General features: G+C 40.4%; 1 protein-coding gene across 2 annotated transcripts in view; it reads right to left on the bottom strand.

The window, feature by feature from the left end:
• The window catches only part of LOC139387107 (astrotactin-1-like), a 251,064-nt gene extending 238,737 nt beyond the window's left edge, over window positions 1-12,327 (bottom strand). For both annotated transcript variants that reach the window (XM_071133115.1, XM_071133116.1), the window contains exon 1: window positions 12,021-12,327. In XM_071133115.1, coding sequence (XP_070989216.1) covers window positions 12,021-12,303 — 283 coding nt within the window. In that variant the 5' untranslated portion in view covers window positions 12,304-12,327. The remainder of the gene's footprint in view (window positions 1-12,020) is intronic.
• Between the last annotated feature and the right edge of the window lie 237 nt (window positions 12,328-12,564).

The following is a 12,564-nucleotide window of genomic DNA, read 5'->3' as shown; positions in this document are numbered from 1 at the left end:
CAGACGGTCACTGGCAAACTTCAGACGGGCCTGGACATGCGCTGGCTTGAGCAGGGGGATCTTGCTTGCGCTGCAGGATTTGAATCCATGACGGCGTAGTGTGTTACTAATGGTTTTCTTTGAGACTGTGGTCCCAGCTCTCTTCAGGTCATTGACCAGGTCCTGCCGTGTAGTTCTGGGCTGATTCCTCACCTTCCTCATGATCACTGATGCCCCACGAGGTGAGATCTTGCATGGAGCCCCAGACCGAGGGTGATTGACCATCATCTTGAACTTCTTCCATTTTCTAATAATTGCGCCAACAGTTGTTGCCTTCTCACCAAGCTGCTTGCCTATTGTCCTGTAGTCCATCCAAGCCTTTTGCAGGTCTACAATTTTATCCCTGATGTCCTTACACAGCTCTCTGGTCTTGGCCATTGTGGAGAGGTTGGAGTCTGTTTGATTGAGTGTGAGGACAGGTGTCTTTCATACAGGTAACGAGTTCAAACAGGTGCAGTTAATACAGGTAATGAGTGGAGAACAGGAGGGCTTCTTAAAGAAAAACTGGCAGGCCTGTGAGAGCTGGAATTCTTACTGGTTGGTAAGTGATCAAATACTTATGTCATGCAATAAATGAATTACTTAAAAATGATATAATGTGATTTTCTGGATTTGTGTTATAGATTCCGTCTCTCATAGTTGAAGTGTACCTATGATAAAAATTACAAACATCTACATGCTTTGTAAGTAGGGAAACCTGCAAAATCGGCAGGGTATAAAATACTTGTTCTCCCCAGTGTATGAGATATTTCTACAACTTTCATTGGAGTCCACCTGTGGTAAATTCAATTGACTGGACACACGATTTGGAAAGGTGCACACCTGTTTATATAAGGTCCCACAGTTGGCAGGGAATGTCAGAGACAGGATTGTGTTGAGGCACAGAAATGGGGAAGGGTACCAAAACATTTCTGCAGCATTGAAGGTCTCCAAGAACACAGTGGCCTCCAAAATTCTTAAATGGAAGAAGTTTGGAACCACCCAGACTCTTCCTAGAGCTGGCCGCCTGGCTAAACTGAGTAATCGGTGGAGAAGGGCATTGGTCAGGGAGGCAGGGCCTGGGAGACAAGTCAGGACAGAAGGAAAGATGAATAGAGCAAAGCAAAGAGAGATCTTTGATGAAAACCTGCTCCAGAGCACTCAGGACCTAAGACTGGGGCGAAGGTTCACCTTCCAACAGGACAATGACCCTAAGCACACAGCCAAGACAACGCAGGAGTGGCTTCTGGACAAGTCTCTGAATCTCCTTAAGTGGCCCAGCCAGAGCCCGGACTTAAACCTTATCGAACATCTCTGAAAATAGCTGTGCAGCGACGCTCCGCATCCAACTTGACAGAGCTTGTAAAGAGCTGCAGACAAGAATGGGAGAAACTCCCCAAATACAGGTGTGCCAAGCTTGTAGCGTCATATCCAAGACAGCACAAGGCTGGAATTGCTTCTAAAGGTGCTTCAAAAAAATAACGAGTAAAGGGTCTGAATGCTTTTGTAAATGTGATATTTCCATTTTAGATTTTTGATAAATGTGCAAAAAGGTTAAATTGTCGATTGATGAGGAAAAAATATATTTATTCAATTTTAGAATAAGGCTCTAACGTAACAAATGTGGAAAAAGTCAAGGGGTCTGAATGTTTTCCGAACGCACTGTACCTCTATTGAAACATAGGATGTGACTCCAATTCAATTGGCAGAGCAGACTCTTTGGTGTTTGTCTCAACGTTTTACCCTAGCAATGCATTATGAGTAATGAAACATGGAAATATATCCACAGGGTAAAGCACACACAGGATATCAAAGTAATATGCTTAGTATTTTCATTTAGAGCCATCACATAAACACCATGTTCATGTGATGGCTCTAACTACATTTAAATACTCTGCATATAACTTTGATATCCTGCGTGTGTTTTTCCCTGTAGATATATTTTTTACATTGACTCTTTTTGGAATTAGCACAGCAAACATCTACTTGGAACAATTTATTATAATCCTGGCTGCAAGGACTTGTGTTTGAAGTTATGAAATGCAGAAAAAATATCCTGGATAGTGTAATGGTGTCATACCTCATTTTTCAGCAAATATTGTCTTTAGCAAACTAAGTGAGCATACTACTGTCATTGCTAGGCATGTGCAGCTTCCCCTTTTCAAGACGATTCTATACGTATCTAGACACATGGCCTCCTTACGATACAGGAACGATATGTTTAGATGCACTTACACTGCACTAACATTTTCCATTCTAAATGAAAATCTGCTGCTGATGGAGTGGGCCTCTTTGAGCTGGATCTGTATGAGCTGACTTTTCTGTGTGTGTGTGTGTGTGTGTGTGTGTGTGTGTGTATACATTATGTATGTCTATGGTGTATGTAGCTATCTGAGCTGAGCCATAAGGGTGACTGGGCATCTACTATCTCACTATCAGATTAGAGGGGGTGTGTATGTATTTGTCATTTTTGCAGTTTAAGTGTTTGAGCTAGTAATGTATTAATATTTACCTTAAGAAATGAACTACAGTATGACATAGCAGATGACTATATAGTGTAGCCGGTGTGAAATGGCTAGCTAGTTAGTGATGTGCGCTAGTAGCGTTTCAATCGGTGACGTTTCCTGTTTCCTTTGCTCTGCAAGGGCTGCAGCTTTTGTGGAGCGATAGGTAACGATGCTTCGTGTGAGACAGTTCATGTCGATGTGTTCAGAGAGTCCTTGGTTCAAGCCCAGAAACAATGTTACAATAGCACAACTTTGGAATTCACCCCCATCAACCAAAATCAAATGGTTTTCACCGCTTGGAAGTTTTTACATAATGAGCTTCTTAGCTCTTGGTGCTTCGGCCATGCAGTGCGGCTCGCAAAAGTGATTGCTATCCTCTTTATGTAATTATAAACTTTACCCTGTATATCTAAAAATGACCATATACACTGATTGTTTAAAGCAAAAATACCAAAACTATTGCTGATGTTGAACCTGAACAATTGAAATAAAATCGAATGTAAGCCCCGATCAGCAGGTATAGCCAGATGAGTGTTGTCTCCAGTGGCTTAGCCTACTTTTATTCCAGTAAAATACCATTTTCAACAGCACATTTGATAACAACAACCTAGCAAATTACAATGTTTATTACTCAACTAATAACACCTAATTTTGCATAAGCCATTTTACAAGCATTTGAAGACCGAATGTGCTGCGTATTTGTGCATGATCAGGAATAGGCCTACCTCTCTTTGGTCAGCGTGTGAAGCTGGGCACAGTGCACAGTCTGACTAGGCTACTGTTATCGCCTGGGGTTGTTAGGCATGCAAAATGACTGTCAACGCCGTAACATGTTTAGTTTGACACTGAAGGACAGGATGCATCAGTTGTCACAAAAATGCTCCCGAGTGGCGCAGCGATCTAAGGCACTGCTAGAGGTGTCACTACAGACACCCTGGTTTGAATCCAGGCTGTATCACAACTGGACGTGATTGGGAGTCCCATAGGGCAGCGCAAAATTGGCCCAGCATTGTCTGGTTTTGGCCAGTGTAGGCTGTCATTGTAAATAAGAATTTGTTCTTAACTGACTTGCCTAGTTAAATAAAAAAAGATGAGAGGCATTTTTGGAAGGTAGAAAGAAAGTAATATGAGCAACAACAAAAAAAGTGAATTCATAATGTTTGAATACATTTTCTGACCGGTGTATGCTGCATTTGTCACGTCCTGACCTTCTTTATGTCTCTATTTTAGTTTGGTCAGGGCGTGAGTTGGGGTGGGCATTCTATGTTTTGGTTCTGTGTGTTATATTTCTAGGTGTTTGGCCTGGTATGGTTCCCAATGAGAGACAGCTGTCAATCATTGTCTCTGATTGAGAACCATACTTAGGCAGCCTGTTTTCCCACTATGGGTTGTGGGTAGTTGTTTTCCGTTTCAGTGTTTGCACCATACGGGACTGTTTTGGTTTTCATTTATTCTCTTGTTCTTTTGTATTTAGTGTTCAGTTAATTAAAGGAAATATTAATAAGTACCACGCTGCGCTTTGGTCTACTCCTTCTTCCTCAGACGAACATCACTACAGCATTTGGATCGATTTGAGGACCCACTAACCGATGCACTCATATCCAATGTGTATTGGTGAATCGTTACATCCCTAGTCATTAGTACATTATACTAGGCAAATCACAAATACTTGCTACGCCAGTATGGCGGTATGTGATTGAAATCAGAGCAATGATCTAGCAGACATGCCTCGTTTTGAGTGGGATATGTTAGCGCTAACATTGTTGATACATGGCCCCTCCCACAAATTTGCTGCAATGTGACTTGCAGAGCAGACTCCATTAGTGATGTGAATTGGGTGTCGCACTCTTTTGGCCATGCATTCTGAACAGCCAATTTTTGTAATGTACATACTTTTTGTAATGTGTTTTGTAATGTATTTTGTACCCCAATGGCTTCACTTTACACTTAAAAGTATACACTATAAAGAGTAAAACAAAGTCTAGGGCGATTCCACAATATTTTGGGTATCTCATTTTGTTCTGGCAATTCTCACATAGAAACTTCATTGGGAGGAAGTGTGTTTGAAATGCTTTATACATTTGTAACACAAATGTATCATGATAAAAGTGGCCATTCTAGGCCGTTTCTATACTTATACATACCTCTTGTAAGACCCTATGATCTGTAAACCATACATGATACAGACAATATCTCGCTGTCATTATGCTCCTAGTGTGTGCTCTAAAATATGGAATAGGTCTTGATTCTGAAATAAAAACATTCACATTTGTTTATTCAACATTCAAAAATAATTTAAAAAAAATACATTTTGGGATTTTGTTCATTTTAAGACATATTGTTTGGAACAATATACTCTACAAGTACATCACATTTCCAGAGTGGGCTAATTCTGACGGTGTGATACATTTTATGAGCACCACCAACACAGTGAATTGGAAAATGGATCTAAAGGGAACTCCCTCTGCTGGTGAATTGCTGAATGTCCTAAAAGGAGGACTGTTATTGGTTAATGACCCCTTCCGACCCCATGGAATTCGAATTAACACAATAAAAAAATCCCAATCCAAATCTGTTCCTTTAAGCTAGAGACGTCTTTTTTTGCATGGGCTCCGTCTCAATCCATCGTATCCTCCGATATCGCCCTTCTGCATCTACGGTTAAAGGTGGCAGAGATAGAGCGGTGTTTGTCAGACCATGAGACATCCTGAAAATCGGTCTTCTCATGAAAACAACGGTTTCACCTACAACATATTATTGAAAGATGAGACTCTCACGAACTTGATGATGGTGTTCTCTGTTTTGCTCTAGGATGCCTACAAGCCTCACAATACCCGTCTTAAGGTCACCAGTACCAGTTGAAAAAATAAAGTACACTACGTTGCCAAAAGTATGTGGACATCTGCTCGTCGAATATCTCATTCCAAAATCATGGGCATTATTATGGAGTTGGTCCACCCTTTGCTGCTATAACAGCCTCCACTCTTCTGGGAAGGCTTTCCACTGGAACATTTCTGTGGGGACTTGCTTCCATTCAGCCACAAGCATTAGTGCACTGGGGGATTGTCTTGATGAATTAGGAAAGGTCCTTCCCCAAACTGATGCCACAAAGTTGGAAGTACAGAATCATCTAGAATGTCATTGTAAGCTGTGGCGTTAAGATTTCCCTTCATTGGAACAAAGCGGCCTAGCTTTAAGAATGAAAACAGCCCCACATCATTGTTCCTCCTCCATCAGACTTTACAGTTGGCACTATGCATTCGGGCAGGTAGCGTTCTCCTGGCATCTGCCAATCCCAGATTTTTCCGCCAGACTGACAGATGGTGTAGCGTGATTCATCACTCCAGAGAACGCTTTTCCACTACTCCAAAGTCCAACGGTGACGAGCGTTACACAACTCCAGCCGAACACTAGGCATTGCGCATGTTGATCTTTGGCATGTGTGCAGTTCTTGTGCTGAAATAAATCCAGAGGCCGTTTGGAACTCGGTAGTGAGTGTTGAAACCAAGGACCTATTTGAAGGGTTGTCTACATACTTGGAGATAGTTTAGTGCCTAATATAAGGAGATGAATACAAGTACACATTTGTTTTTTAAATGGTTACCTGATAATTTTTTGGGACTGACTGTCTGTTGTTCCATGTAGGGAATCTGTTATTCAAAGTGTTTATTTTGGCTAATAGCAGTAACGCTAAATTCAATGTTTCATCCTCCCCAAAAAATCCCACATTCTTTTATACCTTAAGGGGTCTAAAAATTCTAAATCAAATAGTTAAATAATCCTTGGTATGACCATCTTAACTCTTTGACGCCCTTGGATGTGACCAATTTATTTTTGGATGCAATGTTGAGAGATTCAAAGAAGTGGCGACAGCATAACACAATCATTCAATCCGGAAAATGTTGGCTATATTAGTCCAAGCGCTGAGATTGAGTTAACACAAGTGGTCATATTTATCTAACTCTCGGCTGACAGAACCATAATATGAATAAGCTCATATAAAAATGGCTAAATCAAATCAAAACACATTTTATTAGTCACATGTGCCGAAAACAACAGGGGTAGAGCCTACAGTGAAATGCTACTTACGACCCCCTGAACAACAATGCAGTTTAAAAAAAAATAAGAATAAGAAATAAAAGTAAAAAATAATTAAAGAGCAGCAGTAAAATAACAATAGTGAGACTATATACGGGGGGAACCAGTGCAGAGGCAATGTGCGAGGGCACCGGTTAGTTGAGGTAATATGTACATGTAGGTAGAGTTATTAAAGTTACTATGCATAGATGTTAACAACAGAGAGTAGCAACAGTGTAAAGGGGTGGAAGCAATGCATATAGTCTGGAACCATTTTATTAGATGTTCAGGAGTCTTATGGCCCAGCGTCTTCTGGGTTAGGGTTTGGCCGGGTGGGCCGTGACTGTAAATAAGAATTTGTTCTTATCTGACATGCCTAGTTAAATAAAGGTTAAATAAAAAATTCCTCACATCACGTGTGAGCTCACCATTGATCAAAATAATTGAGTAAAGCACTTTCTAAAAATCTAAAGTAATCCGAAGACGGGTAGTTTGTGTGCACCGCCATGTCTGTTCTATCAGGTCAACCAAAGACAAGAAGAGGAAACAAGATGACTTTGGTCTGTTTTCAGTATGCATGTTGAAGGGGGTGTGTTGTCTACCATCATTCACTTCCCTTCATTCACTTCCGGAGGATTACTCGAAAGATGAGTGAACCATCCCTCATCTCATTTTGTTATAACATCTTTGATCTGACATTTACGTGACCCAGAACGCATCGTATAATGTCAACAAATATGGCTCCACACATAGCTGGCAAATAGCTTAGCATTAGCTTATCATAATCAGTATAACCTTCAAGAAATATTTTACACACATCATATGTGTCCCTTACAACCTATACAATAATTGGAATTTATTTAACCAGGCAAATCAGTTAAGAACAAATTCTTATTTACAATGACAACCTACCGGGCAACAGTGGGTTAACTGCCTTGTTCAGGGGAGAACAACAGATGTTTTACTTTGTCGGCTTGGGGATTTGAGCCAACAAACCTCGGTTACCTTGGTTTCGGTTACTGGCCCAACACTCTAACCTCTAGGCTACCTGCTACCCCAGGAATTCATGATTTGTCACCAGTACTTGAAAACATGTGAATAAAACAGTAAATAAATTATGCTCCATACATACTCTACCGGTCAAAAGTTATAAAACACCTACTCATTCAAGGGATTTTCTTTATTTGTACTATTTTCTACATTTTAGAATAATAGTGAAGACATCAAAAGTATGAAATAACACACATGGAATCATGTAGTAACCCAAAAAGTGTTTTAAAAAAGTGTTTTTTAACAAATCAAAATATATTTTATGTTTGCGATTCTTCAAAGTAGCCACCCTTTGCCTTGATGACAGCTTTGCAAACTCTTGGCATTCTCTCAACCAGCTTCACCTGGAATGCTTCTCCAACAGTCTTGAAGGAGTTACCACATATGCTGAACACTTGTTGGCTGATTTTCCTTCACTCTGCAGTCTGGCTCATCCCAAATAATTTCAATTTGGTTGAGGTCGGGTGATTGTGGAGGCCAGGTCATCTGATCCAGCACTCCATTACTCCATTACATAGCCCTTACACAGCCTGGAAGTGTGTTGGGTCATTGTACTGTTGAAAAACAAATTATAGTCCCACTAAGCCTAAACCAGATGGGATGGCGTATCGCTTCGGAATGCTGTGGTAGCCATGTTGGTTAAGTGTGCCTTGAATTCTAAATAAATCACAGACAGTGTCACTAGCAAAGCACCCCACACCATAACACCTCCTCCTCCATGCTTTACAGTGGGAAATACAAATGCGGAAATCATCACAAAGACACAGCGGATGGAACCAAAAATCTCCTATTTAGACTCAAGACCAAAGGATACATTTCCACAGGCCTAATGTCCATTGGTCATGTTTCTTGGCCCAAGCAAGTCTCATCTTCTTATTGGTGTCCTTTAGTAGTGATTTCTTTGCAGAAAAATCGACCATGAAGGCCTGATTCACAGTCTCCTCTGAACAGTTTATGTTGAGATGTCTGTTACTTGAACTCTGTGAAGCATTTATTTGGGCTGCAATTTCTGAGGCTGGTAACTCTAGTGAACTTATCCTCTGCAACAGAGGTAACTCTGTGTCTTCCTTTCCTTTGGCGGTCCTCATGAGAACCAGTTTCATCATTGTGCTTGATGGTTTTTGCGACTGCACTTGAAGAAACGTTCAAAGTTCTTGAAATGTTCCATATTGACTGACCATGTCTTAAAGTAATGCTCTTCTGTATAACCCCCTACCTTGTCCCAACACAACTGATTGGCTCAAACGTCTTAAGAAGGAAAGAAATTCCACAAATTAACTTTTAGCAAGGCACACCTGTTAATTGAAATGCATTCCATGTGACTACCTCATGAAGCTGGTTGAGAGAATGCCAAGAGCGTGCAAAGCTGTAATCAAGGCAAAAAGGGTGGCTAATTTGAAGAATGTCAAATATAAAATATATTTTGATTGGTTTAACACTTTTTGGGTTACTACATGATTCATATGTGTTATTTCATAGTCTTGACATCTTCACTATTATTCTACAATTTAGAAAATAGTAAAAATAAAGAAAAACCCTTGAATGAGTAGGTGTTCTAAAACTTTTGACCGGTAGTGTACATACGGTATGCTACAGAAGAAACTGTAACGTTCGTCATTGGGAGAAAGAGAGGAGGACCAAGGTGCAGCGTGGTAAGTATTCATATTCTCTTTTAATGAACACGAATACTCGAACAAAACAACAAAACACGAGAACGAAACGAAAACAGTCCTGAACGGTGAAATACAAACACAGAACAGAAAATAAACACCCACGAAACACAAGTGAGAAAAGGCTACCTAAGTATGATTCTCAATCAGAGACAAATAACGACACCTGCCTCTGATTGAGAACCATACCAGGCCAAACGCAAAGATACAACATAGAAAACGGGAACATAGACAACCCATCCAACTCACGCCCTGACCATACTAAAACAAAGACAAAACAAAGGAACTAAGGTCAGAACGTGACAGAAACGACAACAGGATATACAGAAAATAAGGCACTTACTTTGACTGTAACGCACACGTTCAAAGTTATTATTTGTAAGGAAAACAACAATGAAGGCAATGCGAGCACCAGCCAGAAAATGTGCCAGGCGGAAAAGTTTGTGCTAGACTGCGCAAACGTCTGCATACTTGATCTGGGGAAACACTGAGGAGGTGCTTGGGCTCTCATCGAAGAGAGAAGTTTGTCCGGTTCAGCTAAGCCTCAAACATAAGTCGTCCGTAACAGTGAAAGGGCTACTTCCATGTGAACACACCTTAATTCAAAATAATCTAAAATGGACAAGTTGAAATATAGCCTATAGATAAATAGCAGACAGTGTGTGTCTGTTGAGGGTAGCGTGGGCTATCTGTTGTGTAACAATCCCATTTTGGAACAGTGAGTGCATTCTGACATCATGTACATAATGATGGGGCAACCGTTAGAGATATTTATACAACGGGTGGGTCTAATCCTGAATGTTGATTGGTTGAAACTGCATTCCAGACGGTGTCTCGTCCACAAGTTACCACCGGCTAAATCTATGATGTTGAAATGCCTATTTACTCTGTTCCATTGGACAGCGCAATCCATGGTCTCATCAGCCCAGCCAGGCACTTCATAAACTTGATCTAACCCTAACCCTACAAAAAGCATCTTGACATTATCTCACATTTCTTTCAGACTAACAATTCGTTTTAAACAGCGGAGATATGTACAAACGTAACTTTTTTCTAAGTGCTATGTTTGTTGCATTATTCTAACCACTGGTTGATGTGTGTTGCTAAAATACAATAACATTTGTATGTGTTTTGCCGGAGACAAATCCAATTTCCCCTTGTTGGATTAATAAAGTGTATTAAATTCAAATCCACATGGGCTTGAAAGGTCTTATGTTATAGAAAAGTAATAGAAAAGCAATTGAATACAAGTGAGCAGCTACTGTAATCTCAGAAGAAGCACTAATACAGCAGTATGACAAATCATGCTACTCCTGCTAGCTGTAAGCATACAGTATACCAACACAATGGCTGAATATAACTATTAGAATGATATCATATTGGCCTGTAACAATACAAGTCCTACATTGGTCCTACTCTGAAACGAGAGTAGGACCAATGCAGAGCTAATTTTGGAATGCTATGCATTCTAGCGGTAAACATAGACACTAAATCAATCCCTGGATATCACTATTAGAATGATAGACTGGCCTGTGACAACACTATATTGCTGAACTCCAAATGTTTGCCAAGACGACTCAAGTAAGTGCAGGCTGTGTGCAGTCATGACACCTCTGTCACCAGGATGATACTGCAATGGGAACCTGATAGGCCAAAAATACCTGTCACAACTTTACTACAGCTAGGCTACATCCCAAATGACACCCTATTCCCTATTTAGTGTACTATTTTTGACCAGGGCCCATAAAAGTAATACACTATACAGGGAATAGGGTGCCATTTAGGATGCATACATAGACCCACATCACACTTCCTAGCTGCACAGATTGTTCTGCCATGTGAATAGACAATCCCATTCAAAGAGTCCTTTCTGTCAAATCAGCACCATGGACAGCGGCCAGAGTTATAAACAGAACACCACTCTCCCTGTTATTTCCCCTTCCCCATGAGAATGAAAGAACCTTTTATAATAGTGGATTTAGGTACATTTCAAAACCATTGACTTACTTTGTGAACATGTGAAAATGAACATTACTTAAATGTATTGTTGTTTATATTATTGTTGGAGTGGGTATCAATATCAAGGCTATTCTAAAGAGTTGAGTCTACAATCTAGGCTAATCTATGAATTGTAAACATCACAGGTTGTAGTGATATAGCTCTACACCTGTTAACACTCCCAGCAAGTAAACACATATATCTATTCATCTCAGTGAGGTCATAGGATCTGCAAGGATCTAGCTTGAATATTTTGTACATACATTCCTTTACTTGAGTGAGTGGCTATTCCATCATCAATAGGTTTGCGGCCTGCACTTTCAGCTATCAATGCTAGTAATTGATAGCACATAACAAACCTGAAACTAGCAAAGTTGTTGTAAAATATCAATTTAATTTTTGTATTACTAGTTATTATGCTCGTTTATGTTTGCTATGCATAGGTCTACAGTGCTAAATTCGCATTTGAAATAGGCTTATTGTCGTCATGTTTACCTCGACATGTAGCTTACTAACTGTACACTGTGAAATTATGAGGAATTTTAGTTAGGCCTAGAGTGTATTGTATTGCATTAACTAATCTCACGTGTAATAATGGACATGGCGGAAGCAGTCTCCTAATAACAATAATAAACAGTTATGAAGCATGGGCATTGCAAGTGAGGATTCTGAACGTTGAGAATGTATCATCCGAACTCACCTAGGACGAAAAAGGGTAGCTCGGTGTTTTCTAGATCGTCCACGACGACTATTTCCCCCGGAAAATCATTTCTGACGGAGAACAGAAGCTTGGGCTCGGAGGCCGACGGACTATGCATGATGCTCAGGTCGTTTTCTCTCAAAAACGGCAGCGCAGACACGGTGACGCTTTTCATTTTGCATTCCAAATCTTGGGAATGGTCCTCGTCGGTATTCAAACCTTGAATATTAGCAGCTTTGAAGGCAAGAATCCATGCGAGCGAGAAAAGCAATCTCAGACCCATCCTAATGCTTGAAATCACCGCTGCTTCGTATCTCCCTCTCGTCTCTGTTCAAACCAGCTTCACTTCAATACGGCTGCATGCAGGAGGAAGAAGAGCAAGGGGGATGCGATTGCAAAGCACACATTTCCGGATTGTTGCCTGCAGAAAATAAACGCCTCTTATTTCGCATAAATCCCCAAATGCTCTGTCACATGGTTAAAGATTATTTGTGATCATTTCAATGCATTTTAGGAGTGAGATTGCGGGGAAGGAAAATAAGCG

The sequence above is a fragment of the Oncorhynchus clarkii genome, chromosome 28 (genome assembly GCF_045791955.1).
Source record: "Oncorhynchus clarkii lewisi isolate Uvic-CL-2024 chromosome 28, UVic_Ocla_1.0, whole genome shotgun sequence".
NCBI classification, from domain to species: Eukaryota; Metazoa; Chordata; class Actinopteri; order Salmoniformes; family Salmonidae; genus Oncorhynchus; species Oncorhynchus clarkii.
Note: the sequence above shows the minus strand (reverse complement) of the source record. Positions and strands in the feature narration are given on the sequence as shown.